Here is a 25,137-nt window from a genome sequence, read left to right as displayed (position 1 = left end):
GGATATCAGATGGTGCCTTGTTGCTTCTAACACACATTCCCAAGTCCAGCAAGGAGCCACTGCTGCATGGGAAGACTTCCTACATTGCAGGGGATGAACTAGATTACCCTTGTGGTCCCTTCCAACTCTACAGTTCTGTGGTTCTTTAATGGCCACATCATGGCTAGGACGTAGAAGCTGCTTCAGAGGGACAACTGGCAAAGTCCCTTTGACTTTCTGTTCCTTGGCTGAACTTCTAGCTCCAAGTTTTTAATTATTCTGGTTATTATTTTATTGTTCTCTCCGCTTAGCAATGTCTTGGTTTCTTTTATAATAATAATAATAATAATAATAATAATAATAATAATAATAATAATAAAGATTAACACCACTAATGAAGCCGCCGAGCCTTCAGCTTGCGACTGATAAGAGGTGGAAGTGTCTGAATTGAAAAGCCGAATTTTCCAGCGGCGCCTGCTGTTGATATAAACCTTGAGAGCTCTCGGTGAATGTCAGCCCGGCTTTGAAATTAAAATATCTCCTGTTTTGTTGCGTCTATTGTTCCATCGCAACCTCGAGTTAGCTGGGGAAGGAAGGGAAAGAGCCACTTGGGGGCTTGCGGTATAATACTGGCATTTCTAAGCGGTGGAAGGGATGGGAGAGTTGCAAATGGAGCTCCATCTGTTTGAAAGGCAGAGTTGGGGGGGAGGCGGTGTTCAGCTCCAAATGGAGAAATGCCACAGCTGCATCCTGGGAGCTACACTAGGCAGGGCAAAGGCCGGCCGGCCCTAGAGAAGCAGCCCAGTGGGGCATGAGCTAAGGCAGGCATGGGGTGGGGGGCAGCAGGTATTTGGCAACCAGGTAAGAACATAAGAAGAGCCTTTCTGAGTCCCATCTAGTGCAGCCAAGAGAGACTTGAGAAGCCAAGAGCCAGGACATGGAGGTGACAGGTTCCCTCCTTACTGTTTGTTCCCAGGTGATATTCAGAGACATTCACCCTTTCAACATGGGGCAGTTAAGCTGCTATGACTAACTACAGTGGACAGTCCTGTTCTTTTTCTTCTTTTCCCTTTGCCCCTCACACTCAGTCCATCATCAGGCTATCTCCATTGCCCTTCCCTTCAGCTTTGACATTGCCGAACTGAGCCCCTTTCTCGCTTTCCCCTCAGGAAAAATATCTGGTTGCTGCCCATGGCCATCTCTTGCCTTAACTACTGCTGTCTCCTTCTCTTTGGCCTTCCGTAGCCTTGCTGTAGTCTTCTTGTGTCCATCCTACACCCTGCTGCCCAAATCAGCCCCCTGATTGTCTCAGCCATAAATCCTTGCCCTGGCTATCTCTCTGCTCCCAGGTGCTGCACAAACATCTCTGCTTCTGTTGCCTTGTGCCCCCTGCCCCTTATATCACCCATACTTCCCTGCCTGTGACCCACACTCGCCTACTACTCTCAATGGTTCAAATTCTCCTGCCCCTTCAAATCTTCCCACCCTTCTTCCCTGATAGCTGGAACAGCCAGCCAGAACCCCCTCTGCATGACCCTTCAAATTCCTGCTTAAAATTCATCTTTGGCCCAAGCCTCTTGTCCTCAGGCCCAAGGCGTCCCACAGGAACTCAGCCTCACTGCATGTAACTGCAGCCATTGCATGTTGTCTCATTTCCCCTCTCCACCCTCCCCGCCACACAATCCCACTTCCTTTGTCACTCTCTTGGGACTCTTGTTCAATTGTAAGACTTTTGGGGAAGGGACCTGTGCAGCCAGTCTTTGGAAACATCAGAGGTTGGCTTCATCAAAAAAGGCTCAAGATGTTCTCCACTTTTGTTCACATGCAAGAATCTGGGGAGGGATGAGATGCTACCCAATATTGTCTGGGGGCGGGAGGGGGGACTGAAACTCTGCAACTGCATAGGGAATCTGGATATTCTTTTTATCAGAAAATTATTTCCCTGAAACATTTTGGCTCAGCTTCGTCAGCGTTCGGTAGAGTTCCTTTCCTCCACAAAAGTTGTGTTTATTGCTGCTCGACTCACGCACATTGCAAAGTCAAACCCATAGAAAGTGTTTTGCTGCAGGCTCCCTGGGAACGATGCACAGCATTATCTAGGAGCAGCTTGCACTGGAGCGATTCCTTATGCAAATTCGGTGGAGGGGCCCCAAAGAGATTAATGAGACCTTTTTCAATTAGCGCACAGGGAGAAAAGGCAAAGAGTTCCCATTGTCATCTTATCTTCTGGGTTCTTTATCCAGGTGAAGAATGAAAGTCAGCTCTGTGCTAGGGGGCGGAGGGCGATGTCGTTTTTTTTGCACTAGGTTGAGGGGCCAAGGGAGTCTGCATGGCCTTGGTGGTCCCTGTGAGCTGCCAGGCTGGTGGAGGGGCATCAGGAGTGGTCAGCATCAAGGGTCTGCTAGGAAAGACCACCACACTCTAGACCACCAATAAGAGGTTTCAATGACAGGGCAGACTTCTCTGTTCAGGCAGAGATTGCTGTCTGATGAAAATGGCATTTGGGTTGCTAAGTTGACCCCTAGTTTTGCTAGCTTCTTATGGGCCGAAGTGGGGAAGGGAGAAGCTGGGGCACAAGAGATCCTGCTAAGGGGGCAGAGAGGCACCTATGGCACTGTCTGTGGGTTGAAGCAGCCCAGGAGGACTGAGCTAGTGAAAGCCTAACAACAGCAACAACACACTCCAGTTATAGACTGAATCGGGGCAGCAGCTCTGAGCACCATCAGAGAAAACTCTTTTTTATGACTTTCTTTCAAATTTCCTAAAAGGACTACTACAGTGGTACCTCGGGTTAAGTACTTAATTCATTCCAGAGGCCCGTTCTTAACCTGAAACTGTTTTTAACCTGGAGCATCACTTTAGCTAATGGGGCCTCCTGCTGCCGCCATGCCACCGGAGCCCGATTTCTGTTCTCATCCTGAAGCAAAATTCCTAACTTGAGATACTATTTCTTGGTTAGCGGAGTCTGTAACTTGAAGCGTATGTAACCCGAGGTACCACTGTACAGCGGAACCTCAGTTTCCAAGCATCTCGGAAGTCGAACGTTTCGGCTTTTGAACTCCAAAAACCCAGAAGTAAATGCTTCCATTTTCAAACACTTTTCGGGAGCCAAACATGCCACGTGGCTTCCGTATTGAGTTTTCCAGATGTAAATGCTTCCAGAAATGCAGGTTTCGGTTTTTGAATGTTTCGGAAGTCGGAACAGGTCTTCTGGAACGGATTACATTCAGAAACTGAGGTTCCACTGTATAATGTTATGCTACACCTTATTATTTTCAACCACCCCTCAAAGCTGCATCTATTTTTTAAAGAAGCAGGAGGAAGCTTGGGACCCCAAGAAACGGGCAATCCCAGACGCCATCTCCCTAAACTCTGAGAAACACCCCAGTCCAAATGTGTTCTTTGCTGCAGTCCTCTTCCCCACCCCCTTGCCTCTGCTTTCTTGATGAGGACAAAAAAAACATTCTTCCCCAAAGCCTACAGATAACTACAGACTTCAGCATCATCTATAAATAAAGAGGGTGACCATCTCCTGCTCCCTTCTGCCTCAGTGTGTCCTTCAGGGCCCTGCACTGGGTTGGTTTGTTTTTACTCAGTCCCACAGAGATTAAGAAAGAAGGGAAACTTCTACAGAGGTCTGTTTGGAGGCTACCTGAAAATTCTGCCCCTGTGTAAGAAACGTTTGAACAATGCTGCCTGGAAAGGCGTCTGAGTAGGGCAAGCAGCCCAGAACCTCCCTGCAAGGCGAAGGAAGAACTGTCTTTGAATACTTCTCTCCTTTGGAGAGTCAGTCATTATGAATACTTTTGGGGACTATTGATTGACTGACTGTTGTGTCGTTGATTATCCTGGTACGTTGTTCCCACCTTCTGTTCTTTTATAAGAAATATGGGGTATGCATTTTAAAAATAAGAACAGCAAGCCTTGTCATGCCACCCCCCACCCCATGGCTGAATCAGAAGACTCATCTTGGGACCTGCCCTGCCTCCCCGACGTCCTTTTCCCATCTCTGAAAATGAGTGGCATGTCCCCTTGTTGGCATCTAAAGGAGGAGAAGCTTCTGAGCTATCTTGGCTTCCGCACAAGGATGCAGATTTGCTGCCTTGTCCTGCGGGGAGGTTGTGGAAGGGAAGGGGGGGAGCTCATGTCATCTGGGACGCTCAGATGGTGTTAGTGAGCAGGTATTGCCACAAATGGGGCTTGCGATGTGAAGGAAGCTTCCAGGTTATCAGCAAATGCCAGGAGTGACTGGAGGGAGTGTGGAGATAAAGAAGGATTAAGGAGGCAGCTAACAAGAAGGCAGAACTCTGATTTCCTAATCCGAGCCCTGCCCTGCAGCAGCTCTCTAACCCCTTAGTCATAAAATGTACAGCACCCTCCTCACTCCAGTGATTAGGCTTCCTTTTGTCCTACAAACATATTAAAAAGGAGCACACGCCGCTCCCATTTTCTTGAAAACAAATGCAGGCAATTCTGCGATTACCACGGAGGCGGCATAAACATCGCCCTGGGAAGCTGTCGTTGCTGGCAGCTCCAGGGAGAGGCTGGCTCACCTGAAACCCAGGCTGGGAGGAGAACAGCTCATTTTCTGGGACGAGGAGAGAAAAGATGGGCTGGGATTCGCCCCTCCTGCTTTGTCACGGTGCTTTTGTCAGCCACACACATGATCAGTCGCTCTGGAGTAGCTCTGGAGCGACAGGGCGCCTGATCTGCAGGGAGAAGGTCCCAGGTCCATGGGCTGTTCCAGATTTACAGAAGCCGTCTTGGTTTCTGATCTGATCCCAGAATGTCCCACTTAGGACATCCATGTTTTCATGGGTGAAATGTTGGAGGGAATGGTAGGGTGTCCCTATTTTCACTGGAGAAATGTTGGAGGGTATGCAGTACTGGACTAGATGGAGCAAGGATTTGAGTCAGTATAAGGCAGCTTCCTATGTGTCTTCCGTCCAATGTCCATGTGCAGGATTGTTCCAGGATGGAATGTGGATCTTGGCTGTAGCAAAATGCAGCTCTTAAGGTGGTGGGTGATACAAATATTCTTTATTTGTGTAGCCAAAGCCATTATGAAAAACAAGATACACAAGACAAAATAAAACGCATTACACAGGTAAGATAATTATTAAAACCAGGCATTCCATCGGATAGGAGTTTGCTCTCCTGAAGAAATTGGCTTATCATCACTACAGACGTTTCTCCTTAAAATTGTCACTCCAAAAGATGAATCCGGATATCTTTTCAGAAGTGTAAAAGCCAGTTGTTCAGTAAAAAGTTAATCAAGTACCCAATCCATCTCTCCGCTGAGAGATTTTAAATCTTTGAGCAAGGCTGCTCTTTAGTCCTCGCAGATTGCAAGCAAGGAAGTAGTTGGGTACATCTTAAGGCAGATGACCCCATGTGGACAGAGACTCTTTGTACTGAATCGGGCAATAGCGTCCTTCAACTATAGCAGACTGCATAGGTGGTACTTTCAGAGCCACAAAAGCATTTCTCCATTTGGCATTTGTAATACTGGTGTCATAGTGATGGCAAGGAGTCCGGATGAGTAGTTTGGCATACCAAGGGGCATATTCAGACAAGCAGGCAGAAGTACAATCAGCACAAAAATCATGTTTCAGAATACGAAATTTTATGTAGCAAGATGCCATCTCACAATCTGACGAGTTCAAAATGTCCAAAGAGTGCCCATACCTATCAATAACTTGTAGTATTTCCTGATTCCAGGATGGAATTGCTCCATTATTAAGACTCAGCATTTCCCTGAAAGCAGAAAATACTAAAATGGGCCCTATCCTTTTTTTAATTTCAACCAGTAGATGGTGATAATAAGGGTCCTGAAATAAATGGGTGCTGTGCAAACATCTGAGACAGGAGGCAGCTGTTCACGGGGTAGATTGTCCTAATCAATTTTATAATAACAGTGATTATTTTTTAGCTCCCTGAAGAAGTCTGCTTAATGTAATGGAAAGGTTCTGTTGGTGTGAGCACAGGCCCAGTTTCCCCAGCTCCTTTTCTAAGCTTTGGTTACCCACAAAAGAGGCTGGCAGCGCTATTTTCTTCCTTCTTTTCTCAATAATTTTCTCTCCTACTAGCTCTCCATTGGTGGTTGACTGGAGAACCTTCCCTGCCTAAAGGTCTTGGAGTTGAAATTCTCATGGCTGAGGTGGCACCCAGGAACTTATGCCTGTCCCTTGCCACTGACCGCTGCCCCCCCAAGCCGCTGCTGCTTCCATGCCAGCAGCTGTCAAATCCACCAGCCTTGGCATGCTTACTTATTCATGCCTTGCTAAGATGCCCTTGTGTCCTGTCGACTCTTGCTCTCTGTTTTATGTTTCTTATTTCAAAACTTAGGGGGGAAGCACTTTGCTTGCTGTGGGGCCTGGGGAGAAAGTTCCTCCTTAATGTGGGAAATAAAATGGGTTGGTGGAACAAACAATGGCTGATTTACTCCCCTAATTTCCACAGGCTGGCGCAGCCGAAAGAGAGCCTAGCGCATGCGCCTTCCTTCCGGTGCCTGTGCCAGGAGGTCCACAGCACCATTACAAGCCATTATTACTTTCTGGATAATGTATACATTTTCACTATCACCCAGCCCCTTGCTCCTTCATTTTTCATAAGAAGTGGCACGAGATTAATGACGCAGCCGCAGAAGAAACGCAACGCCACGCCAGCTTGATTTATTGACCACTTAGCATTGATGAAGCTGCAACCACAACTCAAACAGCTGTTGCCATTGCATTTCTCTTTATCAAAGGGAACAGCTTTTTGCATTTTTAACCAGGTCTTGAGCTGGTTTCTGCTTATCGTGCACAACCAAGCTAAAGGGGAAGAGCACAAAAGTGGAGCCAAATATCTTCTTTGTGTCAGGAACTACCAGGTTTAGAAAAACAGAAGTGTGCTTCTTGGTAAATGTAAAGGTGCCTCTGAGCATAGATTTAATAGCTTAAAATGCAGCCCAGACGGTGCCTTGGCAAGCAAAAGCAGCTTTGGCTCTATCACCAACAGCTGATGGGTAGTCAAGCCCAAGTCTTGGGTGCTTTAAGCACCACGCAGGGCTCTTTGCAAGACCGGCGTGGGCACTTTGAAGTCTCCAAGTCGGGACGTCAAAGCACCCAATCACCTAATGCCATTGTGATGCCAGGTGATTGAATGGTGGGTCAAATCTGGTCAGCTGGGATCTGGCAGGAATCTGACCCACAGCACCAAAAATGTTCCCCACCTCCTCACCCCATGTCCTCCCACTCCCAGTGAATAATGCCACTCCTCCCAGGCAGTTCCTGCCAGTAGCAAACACCAGGCTGCATCAGGCAGAGAGCAGGTTCTTCGACTCACCCTGTGACTCAGCCTGTCCCCTTGTGCCCCAACTCTTGTGCAGCAGGAACCTCTTGCTCCCCTTGCCCCTGAGGTGTAACTCCTGGAGAACCAGAGAGTGTGCTGCACAGGAAGCCCAGTGTGACCAAGAGACAGTCGCCAGACAGGCAGGTGCTGACATTTGGGTGCTTCCACCAGCAACTGAAAGCACCTCCTCTTCACTCTGGATTTTCCTGGCCACTAGTAGTACCATTTTCTGGCACCTGTGCTTGTAACAGATGTTTTATTGATACGGATTTTATTCTTATATATTGTGTTTTTATGCTCTTGGCCTCTCTTTCAAAGGAATGGTGATATACTTTAATACATATATAGCTGATATGCCGCCATTTTGCCAGGGGCCACAGAATGCTTGCTCTGCGTCTATGAGTGATCAGTCTCTCAGTGCGATGACAGCAGGTCACACTCTAAAACTCCCTGTCCATTGACACTCGGTGGCTGGTACCTTCTCTGTGCTGTTCCTAAAGGTAAAGGGTAAAGGGACCCCTGACCATTAGGTCCAGTCGTGGCCGACTCTGGGGTTGCGGCGCTCATCTCACTTTATTGGCCGAGGGAGCCGGCGTACAGCTTCCGGGTCACATGGCCAGCATGACTAAGCTGCTTCTGGCGAACCAGAGCAGCACACGGAAACGCCGTTTACCTTCCTGCTGGAGCGGTACCTATTTATCTACTTGCACTTTGACGTGCTTTTGAACTGCTAGGTTGGCAGGAGCAGGGACCGAGCAACGGGAGCTCACCCCGTCGTGGGGATTCGAACCAACCGACCTTCTGATCGGCAAGTTCTATACTCTGTGGTTTAACCCATAGCGCCACCCGCCTCCCTGTGCTGTTTCTAGCACCTGCTAAAAAGTTTTTTATGTTTAGGAAAGACTTCCCAGACATGTAATTTTATTAACGTACGCTTGTTTTTAAATTCTCTTGACTTCCTCTGTCCTTTTGGATAATTTAATTATGTATATTTATTTTTTTACAGTTTGTTGATTTGATCCGCATTTTTATGCTCCGTTATGTGAGCGGTTTAGAGGGTCATCTTTTTTGATTAGGCGGGTCGATAAATCCCTTTAAATAAATAGATAAAATTAATCCTTTGTTTTATGCATGGCTCTTAAAGTGCTTTCGGACCTGCCTCGAATCCTCAGCTTGCATTTCCAAAGGGCTCTGGCCTCCAACTGGTGTTTGTTTGCCCTGCTGTGTCTCATGGACAAATGGCAGGTGTCATTAAATGTAACGTGCAGGAGTTTATTAAATTTTCAATGCAAGCAGCATCACCTGGCTGCTTATTATGAGGAGTGGGGTCGACCTTCCCCTCCCTGTTGGTGGTCCATAGGAAAATCTCTCCTCTGAAACTCTAGCGCTTGCTTACTTGAGCCGTGTTCTCCCTCTGGGTCAATGAGAGCATGTGCACAGACACACTTCCCAAGCATGAGCAGATCGCGTTGAGACGCTGCTAGCCACAATGACTATGCTCTGCCTCCACAGCAGTGCTTCTGAATACCAGTTGCTGGAAACCTCAGGAAGAGCAAGGGCTCTTGTGCTCAACGTTCTGCTCCCTAGTTTCCCACAGGCATCTGGTTGGCCGCCGTGAGAACAGGATGCTGGACCAGATGGGCCATTGGCCTGATCCAGAAAGATATTCTGATATTCTTGTGTCCCAAGAACTCCTAGGTAACTGGGAACAGAGTTGCTGCCTCAGCAGTGACTACATAACTTTATGACCATTGCTCCATAGCAATTGTTGTTATACTTTTCCTTTTTTTAAAAAAAAGATATTTATTTAAAAAAATTAAAATATAACAATGAAAACGAAAAATAAAAAGAAACAAAATACAACATAAAAACAGTTAAAAAACAAATAATTTTCCATAACATATCTTCCTTACACTTATTTCCCCAGACCTCCTCATACCTCCCTTCTTTGTATTCCACTTCAATTTGTTAGTTCAGCAAATCCTTACCATTAAGCTTTTACCCATTTGTAAACCTTTTTTTTTCCGTATCTCCTAAAGCATTACAGCTGGAAACCCCTTAGTTTCTATCCAACATCCTTCTAGCATTCATTAATTTTACAATATTTCTGTAAATAGTCTTTAAATTTCTTCCAGTCTTCTTTCACCATCTCTTCTCCCTGGTCTCGGATTCTGCCATGTTGTTATACTTTTCCATTCAACACATAGATGGGTTTTTGAAGCATTTCTGTATCCTTCTGCTGTGCTGAAGAAGAATTCCACGAAACAGTGGGTATATCCAGAATCACTGTTCACAACGTCTGTTTGCGAACTACTTAGGCAGCGTTGGACGCCATAAACAAAGCTTTACAGCCTGTTTTCACCAGATAAGAATCTGATACATTGCTTCTTTCAGAGCCTTGCATAGTCTTCAAAGACTTTCAGAGACTTATAAGACTTATGTTTATTTGGTTTTATGTTTTCAAGAGAATCCATTAAGAGTACATATTTTGTGACTTTCAGAGATTCATAAGTCTTCTGTTTGTGTGATTTCCTATATTTCATATTATATAAAGAGTGTACAGTGGTACCTCAGGTTACATATGCTTCAGGTTACATACGCTTCAGGTTACAGACTCCGCTAACCCAGAAATAGTGCTTTAGGTTAAGAACTTTGCTTCAGGATGAGAACAGAAATCGTGCTCCAGCAGCGCAGCAGCAGCAGGAGGCCCCATTAGCTAAAGTGGTGCTTCAGGTTAAGAACAGTTTCAGGTTAAGAACGGACCTCCAGAACGAATTAAGTACTTAACCTGAGGTACCACTGTATATTGATATTGTATCATTGTATTTGGTCATCGTGTTGCCTTGGATATTACTCAGTATGACGGTGGCAGGTGTGGGAGGGGGTGAGGGTGGTTTGCAAGGGAGCAGAGCTTTAACTGAAAGAGAGGGGTTGACATGCAATGTTGGAAGCGGCAGAAATCCGAACCGGCAGCTCAATTTTCTGCAGAAGTATTCCGCTCAAGAATGGGTAGGGAAACTGAACTTACCCAATGTCTTGCCTCTCTGAAGCCTCTCTATCTGGGCTGGCATTTAGCAGTCAGAGCTGCTCCCAAGAAGGAGATGTTATATAGCTTGATATTTAACTAACATCCGTACTGAGTTCTATTTTTAAAAACTGCACTCCACTCCAAGCCCTCGGCATCAGGTAAATAAAGAGTTCAAAGATGATGGGGCTTGCTTTGATTGGGCACCGTGGCGCCATTTATGAAGTTTGCCTAGGTCATCAAGGTGGGGTGAGCGAAGGACTCTGCATGATGAGGAAGGCGGGAGGATGTGTTTCAGCGATCGTAAAAGCCGATTGGGGTGAGCCGTTCCGCAGCCTCCTTGAAATACCTGCATCCAGGGCAGTATTAATTCACAATAACAGGACAATAAATATGATACATTTCTAATAACTCCCATTATAGTAAAACGAATGGAAGCGAGAAAGGAGATGAGGAGTTCTCTTTGCCTTTGGGAACTTTCGCGATTGCTTTTTCTAAACGCTGGGTTAGTGATTGCCTCCCCCCCACGAGCATTGGGTTGATTTGCTCACTTTATGGGTCTGTTAGGAGAGGCAAAATTCCCACCAGATGCCCTTCCAAAGCCCTTCAAATAAGGGCTGGATGAAAACTACAGAGGATAAACATCCTTGAAACTGAGGATCGGGAGAGGCAGCACGTCTCTTCCTGAAGCTGTGCCAGCAGCTTCGAGGGTCCAGATTGAAAGGTCCTCTTCTCCTCCAGCTTAAGACACCCATAGGTACCACTTCCCTTTCCTCAAGCAAGCTGAATTGCCTGTGGCCGTCATTCACCACCTTCCCCCTCTGGACGCATGGCTGGAGGCTCTGCTGATTGCTGGATCTGCTGTCCTCCTCTACTGATTGAAAGGTCAAGAGGTTGTTTCTCCTCTTTGGATCAAGATTGGGGAGGGCGATAATTGCCCTATAACCTTGGGAGGTGGTGGATATTTTTAAGTAGAGGTTGGATAGCCATCTGTCATGGATGCTTTAGCTGAGATTCCTGCTTTTCAGGAGGTTGGACTAGATGATCCGTAGGGGTCACTTCCAACTCTACTGTTCTATGATTCTATGAATCTGGAAGTTCAGCATCTACAGTGTGTCCAACTGCCGCCTGAGTGCATTGCAGGGTGCATTAAGTGCCCCACCTGCACCATCACATCTGGATGCAAGCACACTTGCAGCAGAAGAGGCCTCTACCTCCCCACTTGGATATTTCACATCTAAAGCCTCTGCCTGGAAAGGGGACTGAGCCATGAGGAGTTCAAACCACCTTCTCACAAGGCATCCCAAAGTGGGCATCGGAGGCCAGTTGCTGGAAGCAGGTGGAGGGTCCTGCTTTGGGGGCCAAGCAAGTGTATAGAGGGGAATCATGGAATCATAGAACTGTTGAGCTAAAAGGGACCCCGAGGGTCATCCAGTCCAACCCCCTGCAATGCAGGAATCACAGCTAAAGAATGGAGCCACACAAACTAGGTTTGTGAAGGAGAGTCCACCACCTTCCAAGGAGGTCTCTTCCAAGGAGGTCTTCAGCTCTCGCCATCAGAAAGTTCTTTGCGTGGCAAGTCCCCTCCCCCATGTGAAATGAAGACACTGGACACATTATTTAAGGTTAATGGGCATGAAAAGGCCACAACTTTATTGATTACAGAATTGAAAGGTATTGGCCTTAGGCATTGGCTCCTATCGACTACCCGGCATGGAGACCGGGAAGGGTTATCCACAAGCCGTGGGAGTCCTGTTGAAGTACACCAACTAGGATCCCACGGGTGTCACCGCTCGGGGGCGTGCCGGCGGCCCTTACATCCCTAGGTTTCGGACAAGGCAATGCCCCCCGGAGTCCTCTACCGGACTACCCTTACCTTGGGGGAAGGTGATGGTGCTTCCTTCCCCCCCCCCATTCATTTGCATAGCAATTAACCCCTGCCAATGCCTAACCGCCAATACCGAGGAAGTTGTGACGTTTGCTACGAGGTAGGCGAAAAAACCAAAAGGCTGAAAGTGCGCCAAATTGGAAAAATTCCTACCAGGCCCCTTGCGGCGACCAACCGGAGTCCATAGCAAGGTCATAGCTAGCTAGGCCTAAGGGTGGGTGGGCTGGGAAAACCGCTCAGCTGGAAAAGGAGAAAGAGGGCGGTCCCCGGGCGTGCCTGGCCTTAAGTAGGCAAAGCCACACCTCCCCAGCCCGCCGATTGGCGGGCCGGGTCGAAGGCACGCCCGGGGATTCCCTGGGTCTCGCGGGGGCAAAAGGCCTGCCCCCGCGCGAGTGGGAGAGGTTAGCCCGCAACCCCCTCTCCTCCCAAGCTCGGAAATGGCTTTCTAATGCTTCCTGGTCCTCCTGGCTGTTCTGCAGGCTGCATCCAATTGACTGGGGCAGGGGTGTTCAGGGAGGGCTGGATCATGTCCCTCTCCTTGTCCTGAATTGAGAGTTGAATCACACCACCCAAATGCATGTTGAAGACATGGTCCTCCTGGCCATTCTGCAGGCTGCATCCAATTGACTGGGGCAGGGGTGTTCACGGAGGGCTGGATCAGGCCCCTCTCCTTGTCCTGAATTGAGAGTTGAATCACACCACCCAAATGCATGTTGAAGACACCCTCCTTCAGGGCAAGGAGATGAAGTGATTTGTTTTCTAATTGCTTGCCTACGATGTCCTCTTCCCCTATCTGGGTGGAGAAGCAACCCCAGTGTGTGCTTTTCCTTGATAGCTTCTGCAGGGAAGAAGCCCTCTCAGTTCCTGCCTGTGCCCCCACTCACTTGCAGCTTTCCCCACCACCCTGCCTCAGTTTTGCCCCCTTGGCAGTTTCCCTGCTGTCCTTGGTCTCAGCCTATAGTTCAGGCCCCGGTGTGTTTTTAAACCATCTGAAGGACAAGCAATTAATTGCCTGGCGGCATCTTTTTCATTAGTGAAGAAATGCTCGTTAGTGTGGGAGCTGATTTGATGGTCTGCTACCTTCCACCAGCAGCAAAGCGACTCCCTTTTGGTGAGGTCGGGCGGGGAGGGGGGGAGCTGCTTGGTGCAGACACAGACCCTCCCCCCTCCCAAGCCCTGCTCCAGCAACATTAATGAAACATTAGAGTTTTAATTACACCATTATCCTATTTATTTTTATAAATAATTCCAGAGCAGTCATTAAAGTTTGTGGAATTTAGGAGCAAATGACTTCAGGGAGAGGAATCAAGTTTTCAATCTCGTTGTTGTCTGTCGTGGGGGTTCTTTCCTGGTTGCCTTGTTGTTCTTAAGATTATTCATTTATCCACCATCCAAGTGGAAGAAGTTTCTTTGTCGGAAAGTTTGTTGCGGCGGGACCAGACTTTCTGTGGTTGCTGCCAGCTGTCTGGGCCCCAGTTCTAGGAGTATACTGAGGTTCTGCAAATGTCTGAGGCTGCCAGTCTTCCTGTTCTCCTCTCCCCTGTGGGCTAGGGGTGCTGGGTGGCTGCTCAGACACATCATCATTATCATCATTTATTATTTATACCCTGCCCATCTGGCTGGGTTTCCCCAGCCACTCTGGGCGGCTTCCAACACAATATTAAAATATGGTAATGCCTCAAACATTAAAAGCTTCCCTAAACAGGGCTGCCTTCAGATGTCATCTAAAAGTCTGGTAGTTGTTGTTCTCTTTGACATCTGGTGGGAGGGCGTCCCACAGGGTGGGTGCCACTACCAAGAAGGCCCTCTGCCTGGTTCCCTGTAACTTGGCTTCTCACAGTGAGGGAACTGCCAGAAGGCCCTCGGCATTGGACCTCAGTGTCCGGGTAGAACAATGGGGGTGGAGACGCTCCTTCAGATATACTGGACTGAGGCTGTTTAGGGTTTTAAAGGTCAGCACCAACACTTTGAATTGTGCCCGGATTCTGCACCCGGAGAAGCTGAGCATGACCAACCCTGCCTAGAATATACAAACGGAACCCATTTGCACATTTCCTCTTATTTCTCTTCCCATGCATAACTTGTCCTGCCATTTTCCCTGTTTTACATAATTTAGAGCCAGAAACTACCTTCCGCCTGCCCACCCACCAGCTTCTGAGATTTCAGTGGCCTTTGCCCTTTTCACACCCATCCAAGCTGACCTTCTCAGGCTTAAAAAAACCTTTCCTTTGGCTTCACCTTACAAGGGAAGAGCCCGTCAAAACACCTCTAGTGCCATGTTCAGTTATTGCCTTTTGAAAATGTCCAGCCTCTCTAGAACAGGTTTGTCACATATGAATGAAGTCACCTTGGTTACAACGGTAAAACCTGGATTCTTCCTTTGTGCAATCTATATATTTTAAAACAAAGATGAATGAAACTTGGATTGCTATGAATAAGCTGTTTGCCACTTGCCCTCCCTTATATTTAAACATCTTGGGCCCCACCTAGTCTGCCTCAGGCAGGGATCCCCCTAGGGAAAAACAGCACCTCTTTCCCACCACCACACCCATGGGTGCCCTTACAGAATGCCCACCCCCTTGTCTAGAGGTGGGCAGGTGATGACTGTGCATTGGACCCTGTTGTGGTCCTCTCTCACACACACCCCTTGGCCACGTCCTCTGACCTCTTTCCAGTGCCAGGTGAAATCTTTTTTGTTTTGTTTTACTGAGTCCTTGAATCTGCTGCTCTTTATATTGCAGCCTGGTTTTTCGTACTGTTGCTTTATGATTTATTTCTTGGGGGAAAGGGGCACAAACTGCCCTGCAAGGGTACAAACTGCCCTTGCAATTGCAGGAAGTCCTGAGCACAGAGGAAAGGGGTAGATGTTCCCTTCTGGGGCTCCCATTTGCATCCTGGGACCAAACTACTCTCACGTGTGCAATAAATTATTGCCACCTGGCTTGAAGCCAAGCACCACCAGCTGGAGATGCCTTCTGTGGGTCCACTGGTTCCTTGGGGTTCCTTGGGGCAGAAGCCCAAGGAACTTTCCATACAGGCAGCTAAGTTCTTAATGTGAAGTTCAAAGCCTGGGATAGAGCCAAGCCCAGAGTAAGCCTTGAAGCAATGGATAGGCTTTGTCAGGAGAATCAGGAGGGAGCAGCCTCTGGAATGGACAGAACGCCAGGTTCGATTGACAGCGGTTTGGGGATGAGAAAAGGGAACTCAGGGCTGGGGAGCAAATCCATGCCCCATTTGCATTTTAACACGAACCTCCTGCTCCCACAGTTTCCAAACAGATACACCAACCAACACACAACCACCCTTCGGCAACCTCGTTGAATGTTGCGAGGCAGCACGGAAATGCAGATACTCCCCAAAATAACATAGAAAACTACCATATGTTAGGGGGTGTTCTTGCAAAAGTGCATATATATTCGCCAAAATACATGCATGAGGAGAAAGGAGTACAAGACGGCGCATAAGTTTGTGTGTGTACGTAAATTTGTATGCGTGACTTCTTTCCTAAGAATAGTTTGCGAATTAATGCAGAAATGGGGGAAATGGAACTGAAGTGGTTTTGTCATTTAATGTTGTTGGCTTTTCTTTCAAACCTCCTTTTGAGCTTTTATCAACCGGAAGGTATCATCATCTACTGCAGTGGCTTTCAACGAGTATGCCGTGACACCCTGGGGTGCCTTGAATGATGGTCAGGGGTGCCGCGAGCAACACTGGCCTCTGTCCCTCTTTCCTTCCCTCGCTCCTCTCGCATCTCTGCCTCCCAAAGGTTTACACAGCTGTTTGTTGCAGAAGCCCTGGCTACAAGCTGCCCAGGTGAATGGTGCCTCTGGGGCTGGTCAGGGGTGCTGGTTGCCAGGAGCTGAGGCTGCCTTGGAGTAAGCAAGCAAGCAGGCAAGGGAGCCCTGCCAGCCAGCCTGCCAGCCCTTGCTGTTGGGAATGGACAGACAAGTCCCTGGCCCCTGTGGGGCAGTGTGAGGAGGCATCTCTCTTTGGGGTGGGGGGGGCAGCTCAGAGACCAGTAGCGGCAGCAGCGGCTGTCCAGAGGACTCCCAAGGAAAAGGTAGAGGAGGCTGAGGGGACACTCCACAAGGGAAGGTGTTTGAAAAGGGGTGAGAGGCTGCCAGCTCTGCAGGCAAGGGGCAACATAACTGGGCTCCTGAGCCCTGCAGGGGTGCCGCAGAAAGAATGGAGTTGGTCATGGGAGTCATGGACTCAAAAAAGTTGAAGAACTCTGATCTGCTGTATATTCCGGGAAGCGGTTTGACTGCTCACTCTGTATTCGGACACCTCTTTTGATACTGTGACCAGATTTTGTATGATGGTTCCTGAGATCAAGGAGCAATTCTCATCTACGTTTGGATACCACTGGGCGCCATTTTGAATTAAGATGGTGGACTTTTAACTTCTCATAACAGCACCGATTTCAACCACTGACTTCAAAACTGTGTTGATTGGTTTATTTATTTTGCTTTTGTGGGGGCGGGGCCTTAGAATTCCCGAGGGATGCCATGTATTATTTTGCTAAGAAATAATGATGCTAATAGGTCTTTTAGAATAAGCTGGTGGTGGTGATGACAATGTGTGTTCTCTACCACTCTTCCTGCAGAACCCGGACATTGTGCTGGTCCACTACTTGAATGTACCCGCCATCGAGGACTGTGGAAAGCCCTGTGGCCCCATCCTGTGCTCCATCAACACCGACAAGAAGGAGTGGGCGAAATGGACGAAAGAGGAGCTGATTGGCCAGCTGAAGCCAATGTGTGAGTAGGGCCTGCTGCACTTGGGGCCCCAGAAGTAGTAGGGCCCTGTGGGGTTTGTTTGTTTGTTTGTTTGTTTTGTTTTGTTCTTTCGTTGTTTGTTTTTTGCTGAGTGGGGACAGGGGACACTCCCCCTGGGCATGCATAAGGTAGCTGATGCATTCTGCATGCCCTTCAGTCGCAAACAATGCACCTTGCAGAATTTGCAGGAGGAGGATTATGGGTCATAGAATTGTAGAGTTGGAAGGTACCACAAGGGTCATCTAGTCCAACCCCCTGCAATGCATGAATCTTTTGCCCAGCACGGGGCTCGAACCCACGACCCTGAGATTAAGAGTCTCCTGCTCTACTGACTGAGCTACAAACTGGCTGGCTGCCGTCCCATTACACACCTGTTTCAATTTCAGCAGTGCAAGGGGTGCAGAAAAGAGATGAGATAGATTCACGGAATTGCAGAGTGGGAAGGGACTGCCAGGGGGGTCACCCAGTCCTGCTATGCAGAATTCACAACTAAAGAATCCTTGGCAGATGGCCATCCAACCTCTGTTTAAAAACCTGCAATGAAGGAGTCAGTCCCAACATCAAACATCTCTTACTGTCAGAAAGTTCTTCTTAACATTTAGGACTGTTTTGCCATTTGGACCCATTGGCTTGGGTCCTCCCCTCTGCAGCGGCAGACACAAGCCTGCTCCAACTTCCACGTGGCAGCCCATCAGATATTTGAAGATGGCCATTGTGTCACCTCTCAGAGTCACAGAGCCAGATCCCAAGGTCTACTCTTTTTTGCTTGTTGAAGAATGAGCCGCAAACGAAAAGGAAAGCATGTGTGAGGGGCTCCTTTTTATGCCTCCTGAAAGTCACGGTGATGCAATCAGTGCTTGCCCAAGAAACGCCCTCTCCGAAAAGCAAAAGGCTGTGTACTTTTGCGGTTCGTGAGAATCATAACATGCCTTGCAGACATCAAAACCATTCTGCCATGGATAACAACAGTCGCCTGCTGCGTCAGAGCAAAGCCAAGGATGCTGCAGGGGGCCGCTTAGGAGGCTTCCTCACGTGCAGGACAAAATGCAGGGAGGCAAATGGAGGTGGCCACACCTGTGCCCACACAGCCAGGGCCTCTGTGCCCCAGGGCCTGGCCTTCACACAGAGAGATGTGCCTGTTCCATGCAGGTTTGACTTGTTGCCTTGACAAGCATTTCCTTGTTAGGCTCCTGCCTCCTGCTGCCCTCTGCGGGGGCTGCCTTGGCTCCTTCCCCTCCTGTCTGCCCACCGATTGAAGTGCAAAGAGCATTTTGGAGCAGCTCTTCCTTCCCGTACAGAGAGTGGCTGCTTTGCTTTAGCCATCCGGCATCTCCGCCCCCGTGCAAAAGGCTCAGAAATGGGAGACACCTCGTGCAAAAGGCTCAGAAATGGGAGACACCTCCTCTCTGCCAGCAAGCCGTGCTGAGAATGAGCCAGGCCAGATCCACCTCGCTGACCAAGACAAAGTCGTCCCCTTCATTCCTTCTGAGCCTCGTTCCCAGGATATTGCAAGTGTTCCCACTCTGGATCCTGCTGAGCCTAGGACTGTGTTTGCAGAAGGAGTTCCTGGACAGATTGCAAGCAGACTTCGGGGGCAGACCAAAGGGAGCACCATCCATCGGCCAACCCCAGCTTTGGAAAACCCAGAAAGTGCAGCCGCTTCCTTGCTGGGCTGAAAGTGGCAGAGCCCATAATGGGAAGAGCAGCTGCTTTGCATGCAGAAGGTCCAAGATTCATCAACTCCAAGGCTGGGAGAGAATCCTGCCTGGAACCCTGGAGGGTCACTACCGGTCAGCGCAGACAGACTATTTATTTGATTTCTTAACTGCCTTCATGGTATAAGGTCCCAGGTGAGGGTTACGGCAATAGAAAGATGCAATATTAAAACTGATTAACTTTAAAATCAGAAGGATAGGGTGGGTTCTAAAATATGTATCTCAGGGTAAAGATATACAGATATACAGAATACAGATATCATATACCATCCATGCACAGTCCAATTGTGGTTGAGGGGAGCAGTCTGGTGTGTATAACTGAGACCTGGGTGGCCCCATGCTAGTACAGTATACCAGAAGGGTGGGAAGAGATGGTGGGTTGTAGTTATCCATAAAAACCCCACCTCCTTTGCCAGAAGATCCATCCACATAGTGTCTGCGATCAAGGCAGTGGCGTAGTGTGGGGGGTACAGGGGGGGCCGGCCGCACCGGGCGCAACATCTGGGGGTTAGGGTTAGGGGGCGCAAATCCACGGGTTAGGGGGCCAAATTACTTGCCTTGCCCCAGGTGCTGACAACCCACGCTACGCCACTGGATCAAGGGACTGTTTGTGGTGATGGACCACAGAGAAAGACGGAGGATACTGCTAGTTTGCTGTCCAGTTTGCTGCATTGCAACCACAACGCCACCTCCCCACAAGGGAACTTGGTCCAGCGAACCAGCTGGGGATGTAGCAGCCTGGGCCGCCATGTCCTCTCTGTGAGCCTTTGGGGTGTGGGGAGCTGCAACTTTGCAAACTCTGGAAGGCCCCAGTAAGGGAGATCAGGAGTACAGCTTACTTTATTTATTTGTTGCATTTCTATCTCTGCTTTTTCCCCAAGGAGCTTGAGGTGGTGTGCATCCTCATTTGCTCCTTACAACAACCCTGTGAGGTAGGCTGAGAGGCAGTGACTTGGCCAAGGTGGAGGTTTGAACCCTGGTCTTCCGGGTCCTAGCTTGACACTCTAACCACTACACCACAATAGCTCTCACACGTGTGTGGCTGACGGCACAGGTGTCTTTTTGCCCACTCTGATCCCCAACTCAGGCTCCTTCACAGACTCAGTTCTCGCCCAGTGGTGTTGCTTAAGCTCTGCAGTCTCCAGCATTGCTTGTGCAATGGAAAGTGTATTCGCAGCCGTTACACTTGGAAGGCTCCCCTCCCCGCAATGTGCAGAAGCCGAGAGTCTCAAGAAACTGGGTGGGCGGCCCTAGAATCCCCGATTCTGCCTTTTCCTGGCTGCTGCGCACACAACAGCTGGGGCTGCTGCTCCACTCTGCCAGAGTGACAGGCGGCATCGGCGCAGCCCTGACCTTAAAGAGAGGGGCCAAACTGCCCCCCAGGGCTGGAGATGTGGAGCTGGAAAACTTTTGAGGGCATCACTGATATCAATCCAAGGCCTGCCGGGCACCTCAGGAGGGGGAAAGTGGCAGCCGGCTTTAAAATCTGCAGTGCGTCAGGAAAAACGACGTGCGGATGACACCAAGCTGGCTGTAAATCTCTTTTATGTCTTGGGAGGGAAGCGCAAAGTTCTGCCCAATTATTCGGCCTGCTTAGGCATCTGCACGTCCCTGTTTATGGATGCGCATCCTGGGAGAGTTTCCCGTGGAAATGCAGCTCGGGTTGGAAAGGGGATGTGTGTGTGTGTGTGTGTGTGTGTGCGTTTGCGGGGTGGGAGCTTTAGATTCTGATCAGGCTTCCGGTGAGGAGGGGAGCGGGGAGCGTGGAGCTTGGCTGAGCACATTCCGGGGGCGCCAAGCGCTCTCCTCGCCAGGCAGGCCTGCGATTGGGTTCCAGAGCAGAGCCCTGCTGCTCAGTCCAGGAGCCAAGCCCATTAGCTTCATCACATTTCCACATAAATCACATTCTATCGCAGGCTTCACAGTTTGATTTCCTGATGTTTCCAAATTTCTCTGCCCTGAAGGAGATTAGCCCGTGATTGAATCTGAATGTGTTGCCTGCTCCTCCTCCTCCTCCTCTCCTCCAGGAGTCCAGGGCAGGCTTTCGCTGAAGAGGCTTCTTCTTTCTCCTTCTCTCCCTCCCCCAATTCACCTGTTGCATAATGCAGCTCAGTCTCCTTCCTCCCACCCCAGTTACTTTCATTCTTCCAGGCTTCTGAAGCACAAACGTCCGCAGGTGAGCTTTGATTCCCTGCCCTGCCTCAGAGTCAACCCTCTTTCTTCTGGTTCCTGGACCTGGCGGAGCCTCCACTGCCACCAGCCACTTAATTACAGGGTCCAGATGCTGCCTCCTTGGGGGCAGATTCAGGCAGAATTTATCAGCCCTCCAGAAATGGCTTTTAATTTCAGGCAGTGGAAGGTAACTTCCCTTGGCAAGGAAGGACGCCTGCTGTCCTGGCCACAGAGGAAGCTCACTGGGTAGGGGAGGGCAGATCATGCAGGTGCTTTGATCTGTTGAAAACGAAGTGGAATTAGCCAGCAGAAGAAACACAAGATAAGGGAATCTGCCTCTTAACTTCGCTATTTGTATATAGTGCCATCAAAGTGGGCGGCACATCACATCAAGGGTAGAGCCATGGTGCTCACCTGACCTTGGACTACAACTCCCATGATCCTCCCTGTCCACTGCCCATGCCGGCTGCTAGGGCTGCTGGGAGTCTGAGCCCAACAGCAGCATCTGAAGAAAGGAGGTTGGGGAAGACTGGTCTAGATTTTGAAAGCGGGAGGCAGGGCGTGTTGATGCGTGTCCATAATCACATGTGCACCCACACATGGATGCCAACGCATGTCACTACCAGGGAAGTTGTGCCATTCAGGATCTCAAGCCAAGAGTCGCAGTAAGCCACAGGGAAGGAAGGCGCATTCTACATTATTAGCAGGGGTAGATCAGCCATAGGGTACAGGCTAGCTGCAGCTCTTGGTGAGCAACCCAATCTGCATGTATAGTATTACAAAACAGGAATCGGTTAGCAGGTCTGCAGAGTGGATACAGCTGAAGATGTACATGCTCTGAAGCTCAGATATGGCCTGAACTGACAGCTCAGTGGACGCGTCATGTGGAAAAGGGAAAGCCAGGAGAAAGGAGAGAGGCCGAGGGCAAAAGAGGTCTGGCAGGGAGCAACCGAGCCCTGGAGGCACATGTGGTGGGGAGGCGTGAAGAGAGACCCTGAGAGACATGATCAGAGAGAGAAAACGCCAAGGTGGGCCTATTCCAAGAAGAGCAGGAGGAGTACAAAGTTTCTTTGCAGGCTAGACTTGTGTGGCTACCAAGGGTTGTGTGGCGAGGCAGCCTGGCTCTCCAATCAGAAGGTGGGTCTTGTCATGCACAAACAGCCAGAGGGAAGGCAGTGAGGATGGTAATGGCCGGAAGGAGGCAAGACATTGGAGGTTCCCTTGAGCCTTGCACAGGACAAGTGAACTAGAGGGTTCACGTAGCACTGGGCCAGGCTGTTGCTGTTGGGTGGCACCCAGGGTGTGTGAAGGGGATAGATCTTGAAGCCTGGGTCAGGTAGCACTTGGGGTCAGGCAACATATTTGGAAAGGAGGAGCCCGCTTCCAGAGAGTTGTAGAGGGAGCTGCAGGGAGGTGTTATCATGAGCTAGAAACAGCGCGAGTCCCTGGCAGTTGGCACCTGTCAGCTACTTCCAAGCACTCGGCCTTCAGCCTGCCGTTGTGCTTAATTGTTTCCCCTCCTGCTCCCCGCTATCCTTGCTTTGAGAGCTCTCCAAGCTGATCTGCAGATGCCCTTGGAGGCATCTGGTAGCTGAAACAAGATTAGCAAAGCAGAACTCCGTGTGCTCCAGCCAGGCCATCTGATCAGCTGCACTGCAAGGCAGCTGAGCCAGGAGAGCTGCGATGGTGGCCTTGACACTGCCACCGTCTTTCCAGTTCTGTAAAGCGAGACCCCAGAGGGTTGCAGGTTCTGCGTCAGTTGTAGCTGTGGTGGGGCCTCTCCCAGGCAGGCAGGAGTCCATATTGACCGAGGATGCTTGATGGCATGTGTGGAAATAGCCACCTAAACTAAAACGTTAGGCAGATTTGGATGGCTTTGCTCTGGCAGAACATTAAAAGAATGCAAGGGAAGGCAGAAGATAAAGGAAAGGCCAGCTGGGTTTTCGCAGCAGGCTGCCACAGACCCTGAGATTTAGTCACACTTGCTTTTCTCTGGGTCTCATACCTTGGGTGCTGCTGTCACAAATTTTACCGACTTTACAGGTTGTTGTTGTTGTTATAATGGAATTGTGAAAATTTAGGGCCTGTGCTTCCCCTCTGCCTTGCCCTGAGGACCAATTGCCACTGTCACAGCACATGTGGTGTTTAGTCCTGAGGAGTGCTCCAGTCTCAGTTTCCAAAGCCCCAAGCACCAGATTTCCACAGACAAACAGTTGGCTGCTCTGCGTCTCAAACGGTTTTTCTTTAGCACTGCCGTTTTTTCACCCGTCGTGGCATCCAAGCATCATGTGGCCTCCAAAGTATTTGCTTGCATAACATGGATTTGTTGGGAAGGCAAGGAATGGGTTGGTGGGAAGTGCCAGAAAGAGAATGCAGAAGGTGCACTAGACTTGGTTGATGGAAGTGAGATAACAGCGACTAGGATATTTAAGTCCAGGACAATATAGCAGTTAATGGAAATCGTGGCAAACTTTTCAATGTGGCCATTTCTGGAGCAGGATTCAGAAGTTCTGAAATAGCATTACTCACCCATCATTTCATTGGTTGGTTGGTTTAAAGTATTTTTTCCATAGGAATTGTCATCAACACAACATGTCAACATTTATATAATACATAAAATTTCAAGCTTAAACAGAGCACAATTTGCTTTTATTATGAAGGAAAAAATATTGTCCTGCTGAAGACTTAGCATTACTAACTTAATATAACACTAATAGTAGATAGGTAGCCGTGTTGGTCTGCCATAGTCAAAATAAAAAAATTCCTTCCAGTAGCACCTTAAAGACCAACTAAGTTAGTTCTTGGTATGAGCTTTCGTGTGCATGCACACTTCTTCAGATACACTGAAACAGAAGTTGCCAGATCCTTCTATATAGTGAGAAGGTGGGGAGGGGTGTTACTCAGAAGGGTGGTGGGAATGGGAGATAGGCAGATAGCTGAGAGAGCCTCTTGACGACTCTTAACGACTGTAATAGGTCTTACAGGAAAAGGCAAGGGGTGGGAAGGTGAGAAATGGTATAGTTATGTATAGTGAGATAAGAATCCAATGTCTTTGTTAAGCCCAGGTCTTTTCATGGTTTTAAGTTTGGTAATGAGTTGTAATTCAGCAGCTTCTCTTTCCAGTCTATTTCTGAAATTCCTTTGTAGTAAAACAGCTACTTTGAGATCTTGTATAGAATGTCCTGGGAGATTGAAGTGTTCTCCTACTGGTTTCTCTGTTCTGTGATTCTTGATGTCAGATTTATGTCCATTTATTCTTTGGCGTAAGGTTTGGCCTGTTTGTCCAATATAGAGAGCTGAAGGACACTGTTGGCATTTGACGGCATACACAATGTTAGACGATGAGCAATTAAATAGTCCCGAGATGGTATGTGTGATGTTGTTGGGGCCAGTAATGGTGTTGTCCGGGTGTATGTGGCAGCAAAGTTGGCATCTGGGTTTATTGCAGGCTCTGGTGCCAGTGTCTGTGTTAAGTCTGGTTGTAGTATTATTGTGGGTTAGGAGTTGTTTAAGATTGGGTGGTTGTCTGTAGGCAATGAAAGGTCTTCCTCCCAGAGCTTGAGAAAGAGAACTGTCATTGTCCAGGAGAGGTTGTAGATCTCTGATGATGCGTTGTACTGTTTTAACTTGGGAGCTGTATGTGATGACTAGAGGTGTTCTGTTATTTTCTTTTTTGGGTCTGTCTTGCAGCAAGTTCTCTCTGGGTATCAGTCTGGCTCTGTTGATCTGTTGTCTAACTTCATCTGCTGGGTATTTTAGTTCTGAGAAGGTTTGTTGTAGATCCCTTAGGTGAGAGTCTCTGTCTGTAGAATTGGAACAGATGCGGCTGTAACGTAGTGCCTGGCTATATACAATGGACTGTTTGGTATGTTTGGGATGGTAGCTAGAGGCATGTAGATATGTTTGTCGGTCAGTTGGTTTGCGGTATAAGGTGGTGTCTATGCGCCCATCCTGTATTTTTATAGTAGTGTCCAAAAAATGTATTTCTTGCATAGATTGATTCATTGTAAGGTTGATTGTGGGGTGAAAGTCATTAAATTTCTGGTGAAAGGTGTCCAGGGTCTGTTGACCATGTGTCCAGATGATAAAAATATCGTCAATGTATCGCAGGTACAAGAGAGGTTTGAGTGGGTAGGAGTTCAGGAAACGTTGTTCTAAATCTGCCATGAAGATGTTGGCATACTGTGGGGCCATGCGGGTGCCCATTGCTGTGCCGCTGATCTGAAGAAACAGGTCATCACCGAA

The 25,137-nt window shown here is 48.7% G+C and overlaps 2 protein-coding genes across 8 annotated transcripts in view; one reads left to right on the top strand and one right to left on the bottom strand.

Annotated features, from left to right (window-relative positions):
- The window catches only part of UTS2 (urotensin 2), a 579,903-nt gene that overhangs the window by 445,693 nt on the left and 109,073 nt on the right, over window positions 1-25,137 (bottom strand). Inside the window, exon 5 of one of the 4 annotated variants that reach the window (XM_083513364.1) lies at window positions 9,924-10,113. The exons of the other annotated variants lie outside the window; for them this stretch is intronic. The gene's annotated coding sequence lies outside the window, so the exon portion shown is untranslated. Of the gene's footprint in view, window positions 1-9,923; window positions 10,114-25,137 lie in introns of those variants that run through there. 4 annotated transcript variants of the gene reach the window in all.
- Window positions 1-25,137, top strand: part of CAMTA1 (calmodulin binding transcription activator 1) — a 706,892-nt gene that overhangs the window by 618,463 nt on the left and 63,292 nt on the right. For all 4 annotated transcript variants that reach the window (XM_083512793.1, XM_083512795.1, XM_083512792.1 and 1 more), the window contains exon 6: window positions 16,834-16,987. In XM_083512793.1, the coding sequence (XP_083368919.1) occupies window positions 16,834-16,987 (154 nt within the window). The remainder of the gene's footprint in view (window positions 1-16,833; window positions 16,988-25,137) is intronic.

This window comes from Podarcis liolepis (assembly GCF_965112155.1).
Source record: "Podarcis liolepis genome assembly, chromosome: 7".
Lineage (NCBI taxonomy): Eukaryota > Metazoa > Chordata > Lepidosauria > Squamata > Lacertidae > Podarcis > Podarcis liolepis.
The sequence above is the reverse complement of the archived record's forward strand: the minus strand, read 5'-3'. Positions and strand labels throughout refer to the sequence as shown.